Raw genomic sequence first — 26,964 nt, 5'->3', positions numbered from 1 at the left:
ACTTACGAACCACTTTTTCTGGTTCGGAGCTGGTGCTTTGTGTGTCGAAAGACAAAGAACTGATTTGAAACTAGGCTCTGGCTCCGAACCAGCACTCAAACTACCTTGGTGGAAAAGGGATAAGAATGATCAGATGGCCCGATGGACCGACGAGCTCCAATGCCGATTCAACATTTCGAATCGGCCGAAAAAAATCCGACGAGGACCAACTTCAGCCGACGGTGCGGAACACACTGAAAAAACTTAGTCGGCCGACGAAGAAAAACTGCCCGACGGCCGACCGTCGGCTTGGTGTGTTCCTGCCTTAACGTTCTCCTTGTTCCGTGTGATTGTACTGCACGTGTCACACTTTCAGGTGCATGCACTTTGCAAACTCTGGATTAAACCTGAGTTGAAAGAGAAAGTTTATACGGAGCATTGTGCAACAGTTGAGTCACAATGTTATTGTTTACATGGTCGTCAAGGATACGCAGAGAGAACGTGGGCAGCCACGGCATAGTTTTCAAAAGTCTCCGTTTACACTGAAACGCAACCCCGAGGTTCGAAAATGGCAGCGTAGTGTAAAGATAGACGTAACTGTAGCACTACTGTAAACGGGGTTTGAGTCCACAAGACCGTAAGTGCATAAATGGCTCCATTTGGAACAGGGCCATGCACTCAACTGTTGCAGTTTTAATTACATAGTGGGGGTGGAGGGTGGGGCTATCAATCTCCGATGTTGACTGACAAAATAACCTTATAAAGCTCATACACTACACGGTTGAGTACATAGTGTATAATGTCTAGTGTATAATGGCTCGTTTGCACCAAGCAGTACGATACGGTACAGTATAGTAGCCTACGGTAGGCCTACGCAATTATTTCCGTTTCGATTGTCAGAAGATGAATGGTACCAAAATACCAAACCGTACCATACCACTTTTTTGGGACCCTTCCATTTGGGTACCTAGTACAGTAGTCTGGTACCTAAAGGGTGGAGCTAGACTCACTGCAGAACGTTGATTGGTTGACAAAGAATCGTCACTTGTGCGTGCTACAAGGGGAATGACAACACAAGATGCGCTATTTTTTAAATATACAGTTGAAACCTAAAACCGTTGCAACACAAACAGCCACATGCCGAGAAGCAAGAACAAGATCTGCTGTATGTCCTCCCTTGTTGTTTACTGTGTCGCTTTTTCGCACAATAATGACATCGGTCACTACTTTCCGGCATACAACACGCCGCCAATCAAGTAAGGCAAATATCAGACTGCAGAATGTTGCACTTGATATGTTTGTGCTCTGTGGGTCTTAATTTAAAAAAAATAAATAAAATAAATTCTTTCAGAAAGCCTATCTATAATATAGAAAATGCATTTCAATTTAACCTAGGATATAAAAAAAAGTTTTTTCTTTAATCCTTTAAATAATTCATCTAATTTAAAGTCGCCTTTGAAAGTCTTTGTGAGCATTTAATTGTACAGGTAGCTGTTGTAGATCGTTTTGCATTGTGTTCAGAGGTTTTGATCACACAAATCTACACACACACACACACACACACTGTGGCTATTGTCTGTTTCCCCTCTGTCTGTATTCTGCAGCTGTGCATGACTGATTCTCTCAGCCTCAGGATTTACAGAACAAAGCTTTGCAGACAGCACCTATTGATCTTGCATCGTGTGTGTGTGTGTGTGTGTGTGTGTGTGTGTGCTGGGTTACAGGGACACGGAATGGGAAGTGACATTTCTAACACTTGAGAGACTCCTCCTTGGGAAGTGTTTCAAAACCCAGTGAGCTGCCTTGCTGTATTTTCCCTACATAAGCAGACTGATAAATAACCTCATAATTGTTTTGTTAGTCTACATATAGATGTCATAAAAATAGCGTGTGAATCATGTGGGACTCTTACCTGATTTCAATCAAATTTGAAAGAGATGCTGTCATAGAATGTGATAAAAATCCATTTGGCTTTTGGTTCGGGACGCATTTATGATCTCTTAATTAGTGGTGTTTTGTACAAATCTTTTGAGTGAACGAATCATACATGTGGTCATGTTTTGATTACTATGAAGTGTTTGACTGCACAACCAATAGCATTGAGCATGGGCTGTGAAGGAACATTTCCATTGGTTGGATCTACTGAACAGCTACGTATTCGTCATGTTGTCATTGTCATGTGACCTTCGGTACCAGTGTCAGTTGCGTCACTTCAATGCCATTCATAAGGGCTGTGTCCCAATTCAGAGACTGCATTCTTCAAAGGACGCAGACTTCAAAGGACACGAAACGAGCATTGTTGAATGGAATGGTCTAGCCTAGGAGGATTGTTCTTGTCACCTAGCAACTGTGACAGCTGCCGTTGATAAGTAGCAGTAACGTTTGGACTGGACTGGAAGTTATATTAAAGGGGACCTATAATGCCCCTTTTACAAGATGTAATATAAGTCTCTGGTGTCCCCAGAATGTGTCTGTGAAGTTTCAGCTCAAAATACCCCACAGATCATTTATTATAGCTTGTCAAATTTGCCCCTATTTGGGTGTGAGCAAAAACACACCATTTTTGTGTGTGTCCCTTTAAATGCAAATGAGCTGCTGCTCTCGGCCCCCTTTCCAAAAGAGGGCGGAGCATTAACAGCTCATGCTTTGGTTGCTCAGCAGCAACAAAACTGGAGAATCTTATGCAGCCAAAATGACAGTTGTCAGTAACGGTGTTCAGCCTTACATTGTTCAAAACGGATTTGGACACTGATGGAGAGACTTAACAACTTTTAAGGCCTTTGCACACGAAGTCCGAAATTCACATCCCAAATTTCCACACGTTAAAAAATAAATTCGACCTCACGTTATGTCAATCACGTTTACAAACTGCCTCCGAAACTTTCGTCTGTCATAAAAAAATTCAGATCAGGTTAGATTTTCTGCGTTTTTCGCATCCGTGGCACGCATTTTGAGAGACGTTTTGACAATTCAGAGCCACCGTACAAACGAACGCCAAAATCCTGAATGCCATCTGAGAAGTTGATCCACATCGTCTACAGCACAAAGCAGCAGCACTGTATTACAAACAAAGTGCGGAATACAAAGAGACAGAATGCAAAGACAGATTGTGCCAGTAGCAAAGCATCAAACTGAGCCACCGACATCCTGAAGTAAACTTTGAAACGCTCGGGATAATCACTCAGCTCCTTGATGAGGTGGAACTCTCCTTCCTCTCTCTCTCTCTACACAATCTCAGGATTGGATGGACCCAATATTTCCTCTTTTTAAAGAAGAGAGGACAACTAAATCATTCTCAATGCTTGAAGACTCCATTTTGTATTGTTTTGCGAATTTTTTTCGCAACGGATTCATTAATACGCATCGGACTCGGTGTGTAAGGTCTCTGTGCGCACCGAATTTTTAGGATCACGCATACGAAATTCAGACTCAGTGTGCAAAGGCCTTTAGAATGCAACTGGACATTTCTGAATGGTTAGTGGATAAATTTTTGTAGTTGCTGTGGAGTTGATTCAACTCATCGACTAGCATGTGCCGTCATGTTGATCTTTTGTGTAAATCCAGCGTTGAAAACCTTCGTTGCGTGTTCTGGCAGGGCGGGATTTATGTAAATTTTAGGGTTAGTGATGTCACTAACCTGGGAAGAAGCTTGTTGTAGTCCCTACCAGCCGTTTGTTGTAGTCCTTAAACAGAGAATTCTTTAAAAGAAAATATCTCAGTTTGCATTGAATTTTGAGTGTCGTAACTTTGCCGATGTTGTTTATGCTCAAACAGCAACATTACACAGTAACTAAAGTTAAAAAAGTGAAATCATAATCAACCACCCCTTTAAACTGTCTTAAAGGGATAGTTCACCCAAAAATGAAAATTTGATGTTTATCTGCTTACCCCCAGGGCATCCAAGATGTAGGTGACTTTTGTTTCTTCAACACAAATGATGATTTTTAACTCCAACCGTTGATGTCTGTCAGTTTTATAATGCGAGTCAATGGTCACACAGTTTATAAGAGTCAATAAACATGCACAGACAAATCCAAATTAAACCCTGCGGCTCGTGATGGCACATTGATGTCCTAAGACACGAAAGGTGTTTTTTTAGAAACCGAACAGTATTTATTTCATTTTTTACCTCTAAAACACCACTATGTATCAGACTATTTGAATAAGATGAAACCCAATACTTGGTGATGTCGTTTAAAAGAGTCGATCGCTCTGGCAATTTCTCTCAAAGTGATGTCTAGCAATCATTGAAGTATAAGCGCGAGACATCACTGCCGTTGTCAGAGCGCGATCAGATCAAATTTTCTTTTTTGGGTGAACTATCCCTTTAATACAAAACATGGCTCACAAACTGTCTAAATCTTCACAACGGTCCATTTCTGCATATAATAGAGTATCTTTATATATCTTTATATATAACAGAATTGCATCTTAGTAAGATATATCAACATTTGAACCGATTTAAAGGTGTTTTTTTATCATTTGCATCAGATATTTGAATAAGATGAAACCCAATACTTACGTTTAAAAGAGTGATCTGGCAATTTCTCTCAAAAAAATCTTGTTGTCACTGGTGCCCAATGAATTTTGGGGTAGGCAAGGCCATGAAGGATCTATCTGTTGTATCCTTCATTTCACAGGAAACGAAGGAAACATTTGGAGGACGCATTTGAAGAAGCCTTTGAATTAAGACAGCCTTCATCGTGCCACAGTGACGCAATCAGCCTTCGAATGCAGCCTACAAAGGATGCAGCCTTTGAATTGGGACACAGCTAAGGTGTGCTCAGAAGCAGTAAGTCATCCGGGTACTTTTCACATAATGTTTTATGAAAACTATGAATTCAGACATACTACTCTTTTCACACACTGTTTTTTTGGCTACTATATATAAGGGAAGTATGCATACTTATGCAACCTCTGTCTTTTTGAACAAATTGATTCAGTGACTCCTTTATAATGCACAAAAACACAATAACTGAATTTGGATTTGCATACTAACATAATACTCAGTGTTTTAAAAACACAGAGTAGTATTTTAGTAAGCTCACATGTCACTCCCTGTTTGTGTAATGATGTGCTGAATTCAGAACCGCATACTAGTATACTACTTTTGCTACTTTTACAATATCTTTCTATGACAGAAATAGTAGGAGTAATTATGTTCCAAATTCACTAGTCGCCTCCAGAAATGGCTACTGAATGCGAATCAGTGAACAAATCTTTTTAGTGAACAGTTTCAAAAGATTTACGTCACTGCGATGAATAAAATGCATCAGTTTTAGAGTTCAGTTGTTATTGCAGGGTTTTTTGTTAACAATAAATGAATGGTGTAAATAAAATTGTCAATATTATCTGTTCTCCCTGCCTTCTCTTATTTTAATACTTTGCTTGATTTGCGAGTCCACTGTGAGTGCAACTGTTATACATATAAATAAATAAACTATTTTGCCCCAAACTAAACGAATCCACAACAAAACATGATCTAAATGTCTAAACAAAACATCTTGCTTTATCACAGCATCACAGCAGCTTCTTAAAGCTTCTTTCCCCAAAGGGATCATGGTTAGGCAGGTCAAGACAGACACCAAAAGCACAATAAAAGTCAATCACCCGTGCGGCCCATTGCTGATCTGCTCTTAGAGGCCATTAAGAATGGAATTTCAATTAGTGCCTGTCTTATCAGTGCTGTATGTGCGTTTGGTTGTTTGTGTTTCCAGGACATGATTTAATTTCCTCCCTGTCTGACAGGTGTTAAAGCGATGCGTGTGAATGCACACAGTCATCTCTATATAAGTTACCACATATGTGCCTCAAAATAGCTGTATGAACAATATGACACTGTACCCTGTCTGACACACACACACACACACACACACACACATGCACATTTATGACCTTTAACCCCTGTTCATCTCACAAAAGCAATAAAACACGTACAAAGAGTTTCGAGTCTGAACATATTGATTTTTTGCCGGAATCCCAAAGTGCTAAATGGTTTCGAGTTTCCTCATTCACTGAAGAGTAAAATGCAGGAGATGTTTTGAGCGCTACATATTGCTTGACATTTCATTTGTCACGTACAGTAACCTTGGTCGATTAATACAAAATGTGAGAACAACGACGGTGACATTTACGGGTATCTGAGCACACACGGTATTAAAACCCGGCAGGCTTTCATTTCAGTATGTCGTCAAATATTCTGAGGTGTTAGAAAACAAAAACCCAGACCAGACACAACACATCGATGGTTCTTGTTATCAGTTCTCCGTCTCTGACATTTCTCCTGACTGCAGCCGTGTTTTCACACATTCGAGCATCCGTTCAACCATAAAACATCCAGCAGAGATACACACTTTCACTAAAAATCTACATCAGATATGATTGTTGCTTGTCTAGCTTATTTGGGCCAGTGGCTGAAGCTACAACTCTGAAATTTGAGTAACAGATGCAGAACAACTTTTTGATGTTAAAAGGGTTTGAAGATACACTGTATCCAGAACTAGATTGGATTTTCTGAAGAAATATGATACATGCAAAATTGCCCTTGGAGATGTGGTTACTAAAGTGTTGTGTTTGCAAACACTACTAAAATGATTGTGGTGATGTTGTGTTTTTTTAGATGTTGTACCATAGTAGTTTCATAGTTATTTGGACATGTATTATGGAAATACCGTGATTTTTGGACTTGTAGCTTGGTAATATTGTAGTGCTCCTTGAAGTACATTGGAATACTATATTAATACCACATGAATATGGTAATCATCCAATCGTTTACAAAAAAGTACCACGGTATTATCATGTAAAGTGGTATATTTTAAAGTCATCACTACACCATAATACTGCCACTACTTTTCACAACTGCTTTTGCTTTTGTTTATATGCACAAAAGCACTTAAACACCCATCTGACAGGCCTGTGTTATCATTCATCATGTTTTGTATGAATATATTCCATGTTTCTGCTTGTGATATATGAGCTATCATGCGTAAAGGAAACACTATTAATGTGTGTTCCAGTCAGATGCTGCTGCAATGAATCACTTTCACTCTGCGTTGTTTCAGCGTAACAACAAAGCACTTTCACAACTAACACAATTAATCAGGACCACAGTGTGTGTTTGTAATGGTCTGGATTCATCTCTGCCATAGCTGTCTGTCAGAAAGGAAAATATCGCCTGATGCACTTGACAGTAAAAAAGTGTGTGTGTTTAGTCTGCATTCACACAAAGACAGCGAGGATAAAAGAACGAATATTCCGGCCTTGACTGAAGCTTGTCGATGTGGTATCTCTATACCTGAACGACAGCTTTCATATTCAGAGTTTATGATGAATAGTGTTCATCCGAACCACATGAAGAATATTTGATGTAATATTTGTCTGAGGAAAACCACATTCAGTGTTTTGAAATGAATTGTATAAATGCATATAGAATCAGTTAAAGAGGTTTGGTCAACTCCTTATTGCATCAGTGTGACTTCTTATACAGAATACAAAAATGAATTGAGGGAAATGATGCCCATATTTTCAGTTCTAAATGCATAAAATCAAGCTAAAACGCTCTGAATTACAGCCCCGTAGGGTTTGTGAATGGAGACTCCGGAAAGGGCTGGGTGAAGGTCATCTGAAGGTCATTTCCTTCCGCAGGGGGAAGTGACCCAAGACCGCTTGAATGAATTTAAGGAACGCACAGGAAGAGATCCGTTGCCCAGGGCAAAGTCACACTTATTCGGAATGTAATAAGGAATGAGTCTTTAGGAATGAGACGATGAATTTCAACTGCGTGCAAAAAAACTGCCAGCTTTTATATATATATAAAAAATACACACACATTTTATATATATATATATATATATATATATATACACACACACATACACAGTGTTGGGGCATTACAAGTAACTGGAGTTATGTAATCAGATTACTTTTTCAAGTAACTAGTAAAGCATTACTTTTTCAATTTACAACAAAATATCTAAGTAAATTTTTCAAATAAGTAACGCAAGTTACTTTTTCCCATTTATTGACTGTTCCCATGTTGAGAGAATTAAAGTGCAGAGGGGTTGTGTGCGCCGTGTAAACATGATGGCTATTGTAGTTCTATTTACTCATTTCACTTATATGAAAACATTCAGTATTCCTCAAAATGAATAAAAACTGAAATGCAAACTCAGAATTATTAAGTCTGAAGCTTATTCATTTCACTTTTGGTGTGAAAGGGCCTTAATATTTGCCAAAAATATTACTTTTTTGTTGTTATTAAAAAACAAACAAGGAAGCCCAGCCCAGGTAAGTAACTAAGTAATGTAATTAGTCACTTTTTTTAGGGAGTAACACAATATTGTATTACTTTTAAAAGTCACTTTCCCCAACAATGTATATACACACACTCACACACAAAAGGAAAATATTTCATATCAAAAAAATCCTTTTTCATTTTATTTTTTGATTTATTTCTAAGGGAAAAAATATATAATTCAATAAATATTATGGCAACATCAACAAAACAGACATACATGGACCTCAACACACAGAAGGCATTAAAAAAAATTATTACAGACATCCTACATTAGGAAACATTTTGTTGTTGTTTTTATAAGCACCTACACATGTACACACACCAAAATTTGTAATACTGCCTATGTGAAACAAATTTGTGACACGGTTGAGAAATTTTTCTCTGACCAATTAAAAACGAATGTAAAAAAATTTGTTTCGCGCAAGTTTAAACAAAAAGTGCAACTACAAACATGCAGCAAATGAGATTTTGCAGCTAGCTTCAAACTTCTGAAGATTTTCTTTTGAGAAACTTTAAGCACTACAATAGTGGAACGCATATCCTCCCATGGCTCTGCAAGGCAATATACTGAGTCGCAACAAATTTTTGTTTTGAAAGAGAAAGAATGTCCATTAATCATTTTCCTCAATCCTCTCACGTGTGTTCAGAAACAGACTGCATAGTTTAGTAGAGAGAGGAGAGAAATTTTTTCTTAACGTCCTTCGAAATCCATTAGTTCCTTTCTTGGACTGGGCAGATAGAAGCGCAGGTTTAATATGACCTTGAATTTCATGTTTGATTGTTTATTTATCATTTTAACAATTGTGCTTAAAAGAATTTCAAAGATGTCACAAAAGGCACAAATGTTCATTTAACATTTTACAGATAACGACAATTTAGTTCTGTGCTTGTTCAACAATCATTTGTTACTGCAATAGTGTTATCGTTATGCAACGTTCACACTGACAGAGATTAAATCATTGGATTTCGCCTACTATTGGATTCTAGTATGTGTTTCTAAACAATGATCAATTAGTTGTCCAAAAATGACTGGTTGTTTAGCGAGATTGTCTAGTTTAGCAAGATTTTGTCTTAAATATGTTTTAAAAACATTTTTTTAGCCTTATATTTGACATTTTCACCAGAAATTAGCATGCTAACAGCATTTTGCACAGTTTTTTTTATGCATCCCAGCATTAGTTTTGTTCCAGATTTGCATGAAGTTAAACTTTAAACTGCATTGCATTGTAAATGGTCTCTGTTGCTCATGTGGCCTCAAATCACCAACTCTCATTGCAAATTAATGACTTCCAGATGCTTTGTCGCTGCAAATCTCTGTCAATGTGAATGCCCCTTCAGGGATAAACCGAATGCGAATGACTACTAAATGATCAGGTCAATTCTCAAATGTCGTTATTTGCGCTTCCATATAACCGGTCTATAAAGACAAGCGGAACCATGTTCTTACAGAACCGTGAAAGATCATTGATCCACTAAAAGCCCTCAAATACACATCCATCATGCACTCCAGAACATCAAACATTGAGTCATCCGACTTGAAAACCTTCCAGTTCTTTGGTTTTTCTTTTTCTGAATCCTAATGAACCGTAATGTGATTATGAGGAGTTATACAGAACAGTGCGAGTTCAAATATACCAGCGGCGTATCCATGGTGACAGTTTTAGCTGAGCTTAGCATAAGAAAACGAAAACCACGCACACACACAAACTCGTGCTCTTGGTCTACAGAAGAAACAAAACAGACCGAGAAGGATCGAAGGAGGAAGTGATCCGTAACCACAGTGATACACTCTCGTTTCATATCCTCATTTAGCTGTACAGACTCAAAAAGAAAGAAGCGAGAGTTGTCCTTGTCCAAATTTCGCCATTATGGAAGTCATCTTCCCCTTCGCTGTTTCATTGTGCAACCATTAATACCAACTGAAACGACGTGCATCTTTTAAAAAAAGCTGTGTACCAAAGCTCAGCGGAACTCTGGACTCAATGGTTATGTGATTCTACTTCCTCCTTCCTTTCCTGCAGCAGAAGCTTCCAGAAGGAACCCTCCAGAGAGGAAGCAGTTTCACATCCAGGAGCAGGAAGGAAGGCCTCCCATCGGCCGAGAGGGTGGTGACATCCTCCTGCTGAGAGGATAAGTTTAGGAGAGGTGGTTGGGGCCGTACTATGGGTTTACGCCCACAAGCTTGTCGAGTTCTGGCAACAAGTGGATCCCTCAAACCGGAGAGACCTTCAGGGACTTCAGTAAACACTCCCGCTCTCCACTTTTGCTTTGTCTTTGGAGGCAATTCCAGACCTTTCTTGCTTCCACAGTCCACCCTCACCGTTTCCCAGAATGAATCTTTCCCCCCGAACACCTTGCATTACATGACCGTGCAACTCTTTGCTTTGTCTTTGCGTAGGTCTGTGGACACGGCAGCAAGATCTGGTCGACTAGGCATATGTGATATGCGTTTGGTTGAGCGTGCCGATTTGTTGCGCTTGATGTTTTTGTTGTTCTTATTTACACAAGCCAGCGTTGCGACGTGGAAAATGTCCCGCACGCTGTTCTCCGACTGCACTGCGGAGCATTCGATATAAGGTGCGGATATCTGCTTAGCCATAGCTGAACCCTAAAAGAGAAAGAGGACATAATGAGCTTGGATGTGAACCGAAATCAGCAATTAACAGTTAAACCGCGATTCGCAGTCTAAAGTGCTACGATTACTGCTTGCAATTTCATCAAAATTAAGTTTAGCTTTGTGCACAGGAAGATTTAGCTCTTTATCACGGATTAGATTAGTAACCTAAACCATTGCAATGGTGCTGAACTGCCTTTGCTGATAAACGTAATTACTGGTAAAGTAATAAGATAGGCATTAGATAAGGCAAATTAAAGACCTGAAGTTGGGTGTCTCAATGGGCGTCTCCATCCAAATTGCAAATGCAGTTTATATGAGAACCACCCACCTGATCGTAGGACACCGGCGTCTGTCTGTGATTGGACAACTCCACTAAAGTCGTGAGGTCCGTCCTAAGGTCTGACTTGCATCCGACGAGGAGCATCTTTGTGTTGGGACAGAATTCCTGAATCTCTCCTTTCCACTGTGAGAGAAAGACACAAAACCAACACGGAAAGATGAAACCAACTGGCCTTGATCCATCCCTGTCTGAGAGAGGACAAAAGACAAGTGTTTCCTGTTCCCATTCTCTTAGCATATCACGTTCCATCCCATCCCTTTTTTCACAAGAGTATTAATCTTCCTTGATAGAGGTGAGGCACATGCTTCCTGCGGGGATAAGCTTGCACTGTAATGGCTGCTTTTCAGGGTGTGTATCTGTGTGTGTGCGCGTCTTCCCAACAATGCTACAGGTGATCTGCATTCCTGTCCTTCCCTAAACAAAGCATTTTTTTGTGTTGGCGTGGCATTAAATCACCGGATTTAATCTGTCAGGAGACAGGCGGGTACAACACAGCCATACGATTGTTCACACAGGAACACGGACACCCTACATTCTCTCGTTCCCATGATCCTTTTGTGCTCACCTCTGGCTCCCAGAGGCCTCAAAGTCCCGGGAGACAGCACTAGCTTATTTCAAGCAGGGACCCACGTGTAGCCTGATCGTATTTCCGATTCTGTGACCCAGATTTCAACCGTTTTAAGTCAAACTATCAGGCTGAACTTCCACTCACATGGTCTAGTTAATGCCTGCATAATACTTCCAAGGGGGGCCTAACAGAGTGAAAAAGTGCCACAGGCTATTTCAGACACCTGACCCCAGACTGAGAGTCTACGAGAAGACATCCAACCCTACCAAACAAAGGATGACTTTATTGGGATGCAACAAAGAATGGGCAGATCACAAAAAGACTTTTAGAAGAATTTCTCTGAATCACAGTCAAGGCATTTAAAAGCCAATTAGTCTGTTGGGAACCAGTAAGGTCAAGCCTACAGTTTGATATCCAAGAAACTCAAATTCAGTGCACCACACCCGTATTTTGCACCAAGACGTCAACTACTTAGACTATAAAACATTTTTCCTGCATGTCTTCAATCAAGAACCTCAGGTGATCATTTTGGAGCCCTAAAATCTGATTGGTTGATAGCAATGTCGTTCAATCCCTGAAACCCAGCTCTAATCCTAAATTCTGACGAGTTGATGGGAATGTTCTTCAACCCCAGCCCTAAAATCTGATTGTTGATAGCAATGTCGTTCAATCCCTGAAACCCAGCTCTAATCCTAAATTCTGATGAGTTCAGAATCTAAATTCAGAATCCTAAATTCTGATGTTCTTCAAGACCCCAACCCCAGTCCTAAAATATGACTGGTTGATAGCAACAACAATGGATGTTAATAAAGGAATATCCTACTTGTTTAGCTCACATTAAGTGTGTCAGCTCAGTTACTGCATGATGTAAAAATATTCACCTTCTTTAGGACACTGTCCAGGGTCTCTGGTCGGCTGATGTCAAAACATATGATGACAGCATCCGAATCTGGATACGAGAGTGGTCTGACGTTGTCATAATATGGAGAGCCTGTAACACAAAAAGGTGGATTGGTCAGAAAGTTCATTTGAACATACGCATGCACTAAGAACTAGACAAGGATAGTGGTTCTGTCTGGAGGGCTGTCAATATATTACTTAACCTCATTTAACTTTCACTCAGCGACGCAGTACAGACAGTAATTTGAAAGCATTCATGAATTTTTAAACCACTGAAGCCCCTTTTCAGACATACTAAACATGAAACTTTTACACATAAATGCACACTTTTGCTTTCTAGAAGGAATGAAATAGCCTTTAAAAACGTTTTTATTCCTAAAAAAAAAAAAAAAAAAAAAAGAAGAATTTCAGTACACAGAACACTTCCAGTTCTTTGTCACTGGTGCAATGTGGATTTAGTTTAGTTAGTGCTAAATTATGATTCATAATGATTTACACAAGCACAAGACAATTCTTCAAATCCATAACTCAAAGTATGAGGCAATAAAAATACGGATGCTTGCCTTAACTAACAGAGCTAATAACTAGACCCTTGCCAGATGTAGCATTTCCCTCCTGGCTAAAACCGGAGATGTTTTTCTTTGTGAGGACAGTACAATCCAGGATTTACTCTGACAGAACGAAGCATTCCCGCCCACTGCTAACTCTGCCAGACACGGTATGTAAAATCCACATAGGACAAACACATTTATAAAGTGCCAGATTCCAGGACAGAAGTGGTGTTTACGAGAGAGAGAGAGAGAAGTGAGGGCTGTTTAGTTTGACAGAAAGATAATTCACAGTGCCAGAAGTTAAGTAGAAAAATGTGAAGTTGAAAACACATGCAACCACAGGACTTTACAGCTCATATTCCAGCCACAGCTACAGGCCAAAAAACAAGAAAACAACTCGGACAACATTTCACTGTTTCACATGAGACATTTGCTTTTTATTATGGTTAATCATTTAAACACTAATTTGTAATGTCAAGTAGTAACTACTTCTGTATCTAGATCTGAATATATAAGATGTTTTTTAAAAAAAAATTTTTTTGTTTGTGTGGCCTTCTGCCTTTTCTGTGAGACACAATAGATGCCCACACACACACGCATACATGAATATACACACTCTCTACTGCAACCCCCCAACACACACAGTTTTCTCTCTAAACAGCTCACTAAACATTATTTTATTTCTCTGTCCAGTGCACACAAATCAAAACCCTGCTGAGTGTGTGTCTGTACAGTATTTGTGTAAGTAATAGCTAACTGCAGTGAAACACACTTGTAGGAAACCATCACAACACACTAGATTCCTTAATAGACACGTATATCTCTTTCCCTCTCTGTGTGTGTGTGTGTGAGGGATTCTGACAGCTGATGGATTCCCCTGAGTGTTCAAATGCTTCTCTAAACATGTGGTGACCACGTAAACACACACACACACACAGTAAAGAATTCTTGGCCACTGGCCTTTTTTTGGCTTAGATCCCTCACTGTCTTCTTGATCTACATCATAAAGCAATAAACACACAATTCTCCAACTCTGCAAAGTAAATATAACCCATAAACTATGCTATAGAAAATCCCTGATGTTTTGATAAATTGCTAAACTACTATAACAAACTTTTACAAAAAGGTCTTTTTGAACTCCACATCAGTCCACAAGTTCCTCCTGAATTTCATTTCCTCCTTGACTAACAAGGTAAGAATAATTTCAGAGAACATAACGGTTCACATGGTGCTTTTTTTCCCCTGACGGCCTACCACACAATAGCTGCTTTGTGGAGAAAGAGAGCAAACCTTTCCTTACAGGAATGTGAGGCATGCGGGCCCAAATCGCCGAGGTTAGAAATATGATCCAACCCAAAGCTTTGACCAGCTTTGAGGAGTGGGTCTGAGAGAGCCTGTCCCAGCAGGAGCCCATTGAAATGATCCCGGGAACGTTTTGTTTTCGGGGGTTAGTTGATAATGAGGTCTTCCCTTGCTGATAATAGTCAAGGGTTGGATTAAGGAGGTTAGATAACAACATTTTAGGTCAAGACTTTGAAAAAAAAAAAATGCAATAGATGAATGATACTTGTTTACAAAATAAAATTAAGTGCAAAGGAGTTTTTGAACGTATAATCAAGATTAAGAAGCCATTAGAAAACACTTCATTTATAATTTAACCTCTTTAAATCTACAAATTCCAAAAGCAACCCTCAAATGCTAAAGATTTCTCTTTAGTTCAACTCTCAAGACTGAAATTGACCATTTACCTTCTTAATAAATGTCCCTGGCATGGTTTCTATAGAACTGCTAAGTGGTTGCTAGGGTGTTCTGGGTAGTTGCTAGGTGGTATCTTATTGGCCAAAGTCCCCCACCCTAAGACTCTAGGACATGCAACGTCAACTGGCGGCCCGCGGGCCAAATCCGGCCCGCCAGAGATTTCCATCCGGCCCCCAGAATAATACTGAATTCAGGAATAGCCTTGTAAGAGGAAAAAGTTTAGGGCTGGTCCGAATACCATTTTTTGATGAACATCGACTATTCGAAGCTTCGGAGAGAGGGGCTGAACATATTTTTCTCTCTAATAAAGGCAGGAATCTGTGTCTGTATATCCGTTTGCATTTTTATTATTTCGAGAACCGTTCATCCAATCGACTTCACAGGGGAGTGCAGTGTCGCATTTGGTGCAATATAGATGGACACGCGAGACGCGACACATTCAGAATTAATAAACTTTTAGTAAACTACAGTTAGAGCAGCGCGAGCGGGAAGAGGCGCACCTCACGCGGGCAGGGCTTATGCTCCGAGAACGGACACTGCACTAGTGATATAAAACGCACACACACAGGTCTGTTAAATTAAGCAATACTTTTAAGGTAGTCTAATAATTTTCTGACTAACAAATTGACACAGAAATTTAAACAAAGAAAAACGAAATTAAGTTAAATTAAAACGAGATTAATTTAGATTGATAATAACGGGTAAAAATGCTAATACATTTTGTCTATTATTCTATTTTCCACAATGTCAAAGCAACAAAACACAAGCTCAGACATGCACAAACTCCGCTGTTCTGCGCTCTAGCCAGAGAACACTCCCGTTGCTGGAACACGCGTCGGTTCTATTTCTAGCATGCACGCGTTTTCCGCGTGGCTCGAGCGCGCCTGAGACGCGTGTCTCAGTGTGCAAACTCCAACCTGTTAAATATGGGAGCCGAAATAAAAACGGACACGCCACGCAGCTGAGTCGCTCACGCAGCCAGTGTGTCGCTGGCCTTATTCAAGGGGGAATGAGAACCGTTTTTTATTTTTAATCTAACGAAACAAAAAGCCTTCTGAAAAGTAGCTTGTGCCATAGCCTGCCTTCAGTCAAGAATGACGATAAACGCGTTCTCTCATTGAACATCTTTTATTGTTTCACGTGCTCATTTTTTCACAAATGTCAAAATTTTCCTTGCCTGGGATTTGCGCACAATTGCGTGACAGTGATGGACAGCTTGAAAGCCTCACAAATATGAAGCCTAAAATATCGCTATCGCCCCCTGGTGGCTTGCTGCAGTACAGGTAATATGTAAAAAATAACATAAATTTGGAATTAGAATTAGTATATCAAATAATAACATACAGTATTAGGATACAATTCGAATTTTATTTTATATTACGAGTATCTGGCCCTTACAGAGTCTGCAGTGAAAAATTCTGGCCCTTGGACAAATATAGTTGATGACCCCTGCTCTAGGATATTCTACTAGTAGTGATTCTCGACCATATATGGCTACTTTTCAAGATCCAATGAAATCTCAATGAATATCAAGCCACACCTTTCATTATTTGCCCAATTAATAGCCTATTTCAGTGTACTATTACAGTTTCAATAATAGTTAAATAGTTTAAATGTGTTAGGCAAGTCTTTAGGCTCTGTGCTAGATATTCACATTACATTTTTGTAAAGAAATATCTATTCCAGCTTTCAACCCACAACCTCAGCCATCTGATCAAGGAGTCTGATAAAATATTTCAGCTGCAAACAAGTGACATCTCACAAGGTCACACAGTCAAACTTGCCAATTCAAAGACACCATCCAATCATCATGACAGCGTATATGTCACCGGCCCTAGGGGAGCAAAGAGATAGGACGCTTGAGGAACAATGGACTGAATTTGGCGCTATAGTTATCCAAAACAATATGCTTATTGTAAAACGTACAACTCACAAAGGAACAAAACGATCCCAGAGCAGTGTGCGTGTATATTGATTGACCATGGTCTGACTGGTGGATAAGGAACCTTTGAGACAGGCATGTCAAGATCCTAACTTCATATCTGCAGGGGGTTTCTGGTCAATAAGTGTCTGGAAGAGACAAGATGGGGGAAGGGGGTCTGATTCCACAGAGGATCGGCTATTAGGGGATATACACACGCATGCTCATGGCCATCGAGAAGATCAGAGAGCATGTGGTCCCTCGTCTCCGGTAGTGTTATCCTGACACTTGGCTTCTTGTGTGTCATATAACACACAATACATGCACATACACAGTTGGGTTTCAGATTTAGAAGGACTTCCTAAGCCCAGAATCAATATACACAAGAAACCCCTAATGAAACATTTATGCAGTGGACTGGAAACGGCACTTTGACATTGAAATAATGACCAAAGATTGCCCGGATTTTCATTGCGGTGAACAGGAATCATTTTAACAAACACAACAATGGGCGACAGTCCTAAAAAAGATGTTCCCCAAGAGTTGAGTTCAATCAAAACTAAAACAAACAAAAAGAAACAAGATTGCATTCCCCTCTTTTGTACTCGACACAAAAACTCTTAGTCGTACTTTTTCGGAAGCAAACTGTTTGAATTCAGAGTGGTACGCATGTATTCTACTGTATCAATGGGTTCCATGGCGGATCAGTGACGGATATTGCCAGCTGAATGGTGAATGGGGTCGTGACTCAACAGCTGATTGGTGGACAATGACAGGAGCAGCCAGCCTCTTGGTTGACGGGGGTGGCAGCTGTTGGAAACAAAGCAGCAAAAAGAAAAGATGCCAAGAAACTATCCATTCGGGCAATTCTAGGAGCAACCCCCGAATTCATCGACTTTTCAGAAACACTCAAAGGAAATAAATGTAAGATTATTTGAGGGCAAAAAAAATACACAAGGTTTCCTAGTCCACATGTCTCTTTCTCTCATTATCTGGAATGTGCTCAGGTGTGTTTGGAACTTGTTAAATCCTGGACTTAGGCTTTTGAGAGAAAAGACCGCACACACACACACACACACTGGGGAGACCTTGGAGCCTGGCTCTGACACAATAACTTACACAGTAATGAACAGCAGACTGGAAGCCCACAGCCTGACACAAGCAACTAACTACATATCCAAACGTCAGTACCAGACGGGCGGTCCTGCCCGCAGACGCCCACCGCAGACATCTGTCAGCCGAACACTTTCCTGTACCTACCTACATCACAAACCAAACTGAACCACCATGCATTGAATTATTATCAGATATAGCTCTAGTTTGAGCTTTAAAATGGTTCTAGATTGAGAAAATGATTTTGGATTTAAGCATTAACTCTAGATGTAGCACTTCAAAATTTAGGCAAGTACTTCCAATTTAGGACAGACTCTGATTCAGGAAATTGATCCAGATTGAGCACATGAGTCCAATTGTTGGAATCTGCTCTCAAGATTATACACATTCCTCTAATTTTAGGAAATAGCTCAAAATTTAACATTTAGATTTATAATCTAGATTCACATTTAGCATGATTCATGGCTGCTAAATTGCAGAAAATGGCTGCAAATTTGATTTTAGGTTAGTTCTGTTCTCTAGATCTAGGACTGATTCTACTATGCGATCAATAAGCATGAATGTCCTTTTTGGCCAAGGCTGGTTTGGTGCTGGTCTAGCTAATGAACCAGCATAGTCGTGCTGTTCACAAGTATCAAGTTTTGCTGGTTAAGATAGATAAGAAGACTAGACTCTAGCATACCAGCAATCATCTATAGCCTTTCAGCAGGTCAAATTAGCACATGGTTCTTGATTTAGGAAATTACTCAAGACTGGCACATAGTTTTGGATGCAAGAAATTGATTCAGATTGAGAATATAACTCTGAATTTTAAAAAAATTACTATTTGCACATAGCTAAAAAGACCCTCCTGAAAAGACCAGCTTTGCTGATTTGATATTGGTCTTCCTGGTCAGGCTGCAAAACCCAGCTGGTAAGGTTGATCAAACAGCATACCCTTCCTGGTTTACCTAGTGAAGAAGCTTGGTGGCTTAACATATACATGGTGGAGGAAATATTTAGCACGTAACTGTACATTTCAGACCACACACAGCAACAAACAAGTTAAAGCCCCAGGTTCAGGTCTGAATGCAGTTTACCCCATATCATAGCTAAGCTCCAAAGAGGCCACCGTCTAAAGCAGTCTGTCTGGCTGGATGCTTTACAGGGCCTGTGATTACCTCCAGACAGCAGGTCTGATCTCTCCTGCGTGATCCGGGCACAAGCTCTGGAAACGTACCAATACCCTAGATTCAGACAGAGTGAGTAAAGACCCTACTCTAATTTGCCTGTGTAGTCACGGCTGTTTGGTTTTGTTAAATGTGAGAATTGCAGCACGACCCCAGCTGTGGCAACAGTTTTGGCTTCATTCACAGCAACATTCCCCGTGATGTTATCCTAACATTCCTTAAAAGTGAGGTGTCCGTGGATCATATTCCACAGATGGGTGGAGTGTGTGTGTGAGTGTATTAGCAGGGTGTGTGTGTGTGTGTGTGTGTGTGATTAAATGCTTGGCAGGCTGTCGTACTGACTCAACAACCAAGAATTGCTCAACCGCTCAGAAAAGGAAAGAAAAGCTATTAAACAAACCCAGATTTTCCTCCAGGCGTAAACGTAAGCTCTAACAATCACATCATTACACTGCACAACACACTGATGCATCAAAATGATGAAATGTTCACTGGCTTTATTAAGAAACACAACAAGTTTGAACATGTCTTGAACCAATGTCTCGTAAATCAACTAAATGGACAAAAAATACACCAAATTAGGAACTTCTGAAGGTAATGCAGTCACTACATAGGTCAAACTCTGACTTTTTAATTGTAACAAGGCCTGCATTTACTGACTTAATTGTATATTAACAGCCACAATGTTCACAACATTATGGCATTATGTAGTGCATGTAGTACATTTACTCTGCATATCAGTTAAATCATTTATATATATAATTAGGGGTGTCTTCAATGCTACTGTACGGAGTCCGCAAATTATTCTGTTTCATTATCTCAAACACATTTTTATTATTATATATTAACTTATACAAATTCAACCAAAACTAAAGAAGCTAAAGTTCAGCATTAATACATAATACAAATTATTGCAGGTCAGGCCTAACATGCAACACTTTTGTTTTATAAAATATGTAACAAAGGGTCCCACTCTGGTTCTCTATTCACCAAAAGGTCCTGAAAAGGGTTGAAGACCCCTGTACTACTGTATATATTTAGTGTATACACAATATATGGTACAGATGCATACAGGACAAAAACATTATTTGAGACTCACCTGAGGTGTCCCACAGGCTGAGCTCTATTCTCTGCTTGTCAATCTCAAAACTTGCTGTGTAATTCTCAAACACAGTGGGCACGTAATTCTAGGATAAAGAAACATGAAATAAAATTGCATATGTGATCAAACATGTTTATTTTAAGAGATTAAAATGTAGATAGGCTCTATAAATGAAAACACATATTAAAATCTAATGCATAAATCGAAAGACTAAGTTGCGCGCCCACTGGATTTTACGCATCTCACCTCTGGGAAACAGTCCTTAGCAAAAACGTGGAGCAGAGCGGTTTTCCCACACTGACTGTCCCCCACGACCACGATCTTACATTTGAGGCTCTGACTCGGATCCATTCCGGGCTGAAGGGACAGTTTCTGTATAGATCTTCTCTCCTTCATTGATTGTCTTTACGCGTAAGTCCGCGGAGGAGCACAACGTAAAGCTTGCTATAGTCACTCTGAGAAAGGTGCGGATTCCCTCTGTCCGTATCCTGATCTCTCTCTCTCCCTTCCTCTCCTGCAGGGATATACATCAACTGCTTGAATTACACTTTTTGGTATGTGCTGTGTTTTATATGCGCCCGGTAAACCAATGGCTGTCCTTGAAGACATCCTGAGATCCTCCCCTTTCCTTCAGCAGGGAGAGGGAAAGAGCGCACCCTACAGGCCTTAATAAATATGACTTTGCTCTTTACTCTATGACAAGAAGGTGGGATGGTGCATCTTTCTCCAATGACAAAAATGCTTGGTTTTTTTTAGCAATAGTTTATGATTTCAAAAATCTCGTCTTGAATATATCCATATAATTTTGCCTTTGAATCTACATAATTCCATCATCATCAAACAGAGATGTTTTATTTTATATATACATGCCAGTTTGGAGCAAGTAGCCACATTTTTAATGCTGTAATAAAATATAATAATTCTAAAACAACATATGACATATGCCATTTTTGCTGTTTTATGTGCTGACTCATCTTTATTCCTGTTTATTTAAAATATAAACATACACTGAGAAATACTGTATGTGTAGAGTAAAATGTGTTCAAATTTAGCACGGTTGACCCTATTATACATAATAGATGCTATAATACCTTCTGGTAGACATGGAGCCAGAGTATATTTATCCGCTACACATTCATTCCATCAGCAAGTCATTGAATCTTACATGCTGTGAATGTGTCTGACTGATTAGTTGACAGTATATTGTCCAGAATTTCTGTGGTTTGACAAATTAATTTTTAAGAGTACAAATATTCCATGTACATTCTCTCTCAATAAAATAATTACAAAAATTCTCTTTAAAACGTTTTAGATGTAGTATTGCATGCCATCCACTGAGTTGATTTCATTTAAACAGGAGAAATGTGAAGTAATCAAAAAATCATGAATATAAATTTGATCATAGGAGCAGGTGTATGTTTAAATGAGACAAACACACACAGTAAACTGATCTAATAATCATATCATGTTGGCTATAGAGCAGTTGCCCAGGTGTGGAGGCACTGGAGCAGAAACAGCCCTTCTGGAAGACACGGAGCCAGCATATATTTATCTGCTACAAGTCATCGGCTCTTATAGTAGATGCTGTAAATATGTCTGACTGAGAGAGAAAGTGAAAAAGGGTGAGGGTGAGAGAGAGAGAGAGAGAGAGAGAGAGAGAGAGAGAGCTTACTAACAGACAAAAGTACCAAAAAGTACCGTGTACTACCATGCTTGTTTGGACATGCACCATGGTAATACAGTCAGACATACCATTTTTGTAGACAAACAGATACATACTGCAGATAGATAATAGAAAGAGAGGCAGATAGACAGATACTAACAGACAGACAGAGAGAAACAGACAGATAGATAGACAGATAGATAGATAGATAGATAGATAGATAGATAGATAGATAGATAGATAGATAGATAGATAGAGACAGATAGATAGATAGATAGATAGATAGATAGACAGACAGACAGACAGACAGACAGATAGATAGATAGATAGATAGATAGATAGATAGAGATAGCTAGATAGAGACAGATAGATAGACAGACAGACAGACAGACAGACAGACAGATAGATAGATAGATAGATAGATAGATAGATAGATAGATAGATAGATAGACAGACAGACAGACAGACAGACAGATAGATAGAGACAGATAGATAGACAGACAGATAGATAGACAGACAGATAGACAGACAGACAGACAGACAGACAGACAGACAGACAGACAGACAGATAGATAGATAGATAGATAGACAGATAGATAGATAGATAGATAGATAGATAGATAGATAGAGACAGATAGATAGACAGACAGACAGACAGATAGATAGATAGATAGATAGATAGATACAGATAGATAGACAGACAGACAGACAGACAGACAGATAGATAGATAGATAGATAGAGACAGATAGATAGACAGACAGACAGACAGACAGACAGATAGATAGATAGATAGATAGATAGATAGAGACAGATAGATAGACAGACAGACAGACAGACAGACAGACAGACAGACAGATAGATAGATAGATAGATAGATAGATAGATAGATAGATAGATAGATAGATAGATAGATAGATAGACAGATAGACAGATAGATAGATAGATAGATAGACAGACAGACAGACAGATAGACAGACAGACAGACAGACAGATAGATAGATAGATAGACAGACAGACAGATAGATAGAGACAGATAGACAGACAGATAGATAGATAGATAGATAGACAGATAGACAGATAGATAGATAGAGACAGATAGATAGACAGACAGACAGACAGACAGACAGACAGACAGATAGATAGATAGATAGACAGACAGACAGACAGACAGATAGATAGAGACAGATAGACAGACAGATAGATAGATAGATAAATAGAGATAGATAGATAGACAGATAGACAGACAGATAGATAGATAGATAAATAGAGATAGATAGATAGATAGACAGATAGACAGACAGATAGATAGAGACAGACAGACAGACAGACAGACAGACAGACAGACAGACAGACAGATAGATAGATAGATAGATAGATAGATAGATAGATAGATAGATAGATAGATAGATAGATAGATTTTCTATTGTCTTCAGTTTATAGATATCATTTATTCTCTGTGCAGATATACAGCCAATATATAACAGGCTTACAATCAGCTCTGTGAATCTGCTCACCCACAACCCCACACAAACCCCTGAGGCCGTCAGAGAGATGATGACTGTAGCTGCTGATGTGTGTGTGTGTGTGTGTGTGTGTGTTGAAGGAAGGTCACTGTATTTTGACACACATTCCTTCAAGTTTGTTCTGTGAAATGAGAGCAAATATTGATCCAATGTACAGCTTATAATTTGAAATCTACCTTGCCCCTGTAACCAACAGCATGAAAACCCTCGTCTGTAGCAGCCGTCACACAGATGTATCAACGTCGCTCTGTGAGGTGAAGCAGACCGGTCTGACCTGTCTCTGCACATCCCAGCAAAAAGATCATTATGTGTCAGCAATGACACCAATTATATTATGATTTTGAGAGTCTAATGAAACAACCTACGCACTTGGTAATGTCATGCTCTTCCTGCAGGTCAAAGGTTAAAGTCTGAGAGCACTGATGTAAACCCGCTTAGCAATCCAAGCTGAAACACATAAAACAATGTACATTTTCACACAGAGTATTCAAACTATAACAATTAGCACAGTTATCAGTAGCCTAATGCTAAACAACTTGGTAGACATCTTTGTCAAGCTAATCCATTTGCTATCAAATTAATATTTGTATTTGTATCAAATAAGGTTGTGAGGGTCAAGATTTTTGTGTATTTTAATATTTTTTCAGTGTACTGAAAAGTTTCAACTCTTTCCTGAAGTAAATGTTTGCAATGCTAACCCATGCAAAACTTACACCACTATGCTAATGTGTTCTAGGGTGTTGCTATGTGATTGCTAAGGTGTTCTGGGTTGTTGTCAGGACATTCTGTGCATTTATAGGTGGTTGTTTACTAGCCAAACTCAGAAGAGATCGCTATTAGCAATAGCAATAGTGAAGCTAGCCTTTACACACAAGAAGTGATTTGACTGAGTATCTGTCCAATTTAAACACCTTTTTGTTGGTTTTATCACAGTAAGCGACTTAACAAACCTCATACTGTTATTTGTTTGTTTATACGGCATGTTCATCGACTCGTGTTTAGTGATAATGGCTGATTGTCATGGTCATTCTGCGACGCGGAGTGACAGTAAAATGGCCCTTTTCTTCTTAAATTGCTTTCTGCTTCACAGATCTTTCTGTCAATAGTCATTCAGGCAGACACGCTGACATTCTCCTCCGACTAACACTGCTCAAATCCTGCTCGCTTTAAACTGAAGATTCATTTTCCTCAAGTAGAGGTGACTGCGAGAGAGAGAGTGCAAATAAGATCAGGAACTGAGGCACATTGAAGGGAGAATTTCAAACATACATCAGTGAGCGACAAGTTAATACAGTCAAAATGAGAGTGAAAGAAAGAACTGCGGGAAAGATGTTGCCATTTGACATTTCCCCCGAGCAAGACCCTTTCAAGACCCTTTTCACACACACACACACACACTTGCTGGGGCCGGTCAACTTTAAAAAGTATCGGCTTGCACTGAGAATGGGAAACAGATCTTATATATCACTTCAGAGGTTTGTCAGTGGGCCATCGTCCAGTCGCACAGAATTAGTAGTGAAACATGAGATCAAATCTGACACCATTTACTTTCTACACAAGTATATAACAGTAGCACATCCTATTTAATTTTCCACCAAATTTTACCTCATAAAATGTCACATTACGGAATTTATTTGTTTTAAATGGAAGTTAATCCTGTTCCGCTTCATGTTGTCGAGACAATTTTTTGTTGAGAAAAATTTCAACAACCATACATTCTACTCACTTTAAAGTCCCCCTGTAGTGTAATAATTTTATCCCTTAAAACTCATCTTTGATCACAAAAATTACATATTTAAACGTTTTTTCCTGTGAAAAAAATTCTTAATGCCTTATAATAGCTTCAATGTTACTCTACATCCTTGCCTTATTTAATATACACGGATCTATGAATATGATAATTAGCCCCCGCCTCCATTCACTCGCACAGCCCAGACGAGATCCACTTAGTCAACTTAGACTCATAACGGTAATTAATATGATTAGCGCTTTGCTTGACTATGTTATTAAAGGGTTAGTTCACCCAAAAATGAAAATTCTGTCATTTATTACTCACCCTCATGCCGTTCCACACCCATAAGACCTTCGTTAATCTTCAGAACACAAATTAAGATATTTTTGATAAAAACTGATGGCTCAGTGAGGCCTCCATAGCCAGCAATGACATTTCCTCTCTCAAGATCCATTAGACATATTTAAATCAGTTCATGTGAATACAGTGGTTCAATATTAATATTATAAAGTGACAAGAATATTTTTGGTGCACCAAAAAAACAAAATAATGACTTATTTAGTGATGGACGATTTTAGAACACTGCTTCAGGAAGCTTTGGAGCATAATGAATCAGCATATCGAATCATGACTTGGATCGCGTGTCAAACCGCCAAACTGCTGAAATCATGTGACTTTGGCGCTGATTCGACACGCTGATTTGACATGCTGATTCATAACGCTCCGAAGCTTCCTGAAGCAGTGTTTTGAAATCGGCCATCACTAGCCTATATAAGTCATTATTTTGTTTTTTTTTGGCGCACCAAAAATATTCTCGTCGCTTTATAATATTTATATTGAACCACTGTACTGGATCTTGAGAGAGGAAATTTCATTGCTCCCTATGAAGGCCTCACGGAGCCATCGGATTTCAACAAAAATATCTTAATTTGTGTTCCGAAGATTAACGAAAGTCTTACGAGTGTGGAACGGCATGAGGGTGAGTAATAAATGACAGAATTTTCATTTTTGGGTGAACTAACCCTTTAAACAGCTAATAATGTGTTGCTAATGTTACACAAACCATGGGGACATTCTAAAACGCTTAACGTAAAAAACGCTTAATGTGGCTTAAAGTACTAAGACAGTGATATTAAAAGACCAAACTCAGTAAATATCATATTAATAAACCATACTATGTACAGCAAAGCAGATGAGCCCAGAATATGAACACAATGTGTTTAATTACACGTTAAGTTTTTCCCTCCCATAGAAAATTGTTATAAAGAAAACGCTAAAAGGCGCTTAATGTAGCCTACTAATATTAAAAGATCAAATTCTGCACAAACCAATTTTTCTGTATAGAAGGCTATGCTTTATTACTATAGTGTTTACTAAGCCACGTTAAGTACATTAAGCCACGTTAAGCGTTTTCTTTATGGGAGGAAAATGCTTAATGTGTAATTAAATGTATTGCGTTCATATTCTGGGCTCATCTGCTTTTCTATGCTTTATTAGTATGATGTTTACTAAGTTTGGTTTAATAACAACACTGTCTTAGTAAATTAAGCCACGTTAAGCTTTTTCACGTTTTAGAAAGTCCCTTTGCCATGTTCACATTCACAGGTCAGCTGCCTTCTAACAATCAGTATTCTTAGAAACGCTTTGAAGAACTCAGAACGTCAGTGGAGAAAGACATATAGTTCATCATAACATCGTAATATGCATCATACACCCGCCATATTGCTAAAT

General features: G+C 39.1%; 1 protein-coding gene across 1 annotated transcript; it reads right to left on the bottom strand.

Annotated features, from left to right (window-relative positions):
- Positions 1 to 8,386: 8,386 nt before the first annotated feature.
- rnd3a (Rho family GTPase 3a) lies at positions 8,387 to 20,879 on the bottom strand. Its single transcript, XM_048168249.1, has 5 exons — positions 20,561 to 20,879; positions 20,312 to 20,399; positions 12,682 to 12,791; positions 11,221 to 11,355; positions 8,387 to 10,883 (listed from the first exon to the last, which is right to left on the bottom strand). Exons 1-5 carry the CDS (start codon positions 20,708 to 20,710, stop codon positions 10,635 to 10,637), a joined length of 732 nt encoding a protein of 243 aa, XP_048024206.1. The 5' UTR covers positions 20,711 to 20,879; the 3' UTR covers positions 8,387 to 10,634.
- Between the last annotated feature and the right edge of the window lie 6,085 nt (positions 20,880 to 26,964).

This window comes from Megalobrama amblycephala, linkage group LG2 (assembly GCF_018812025.1).
Source record: "Megalobrama amblycephala isolate DHTTF-2021 linkage group LG2, ASM1881202v1, whole genome shotgun sequence".
NCBI classification, from domain to species: Eukaryota; Metazoa; Chordata; class Actinopteri; order Cypriniformes; family Xenocyprididae; genus Megalobrama; species Megalobrama amblycephala.
Note: the sequence above shows the minus strand (reverse complement) of the source record. Positions and strands in the feature narration are given on the sequence as shown.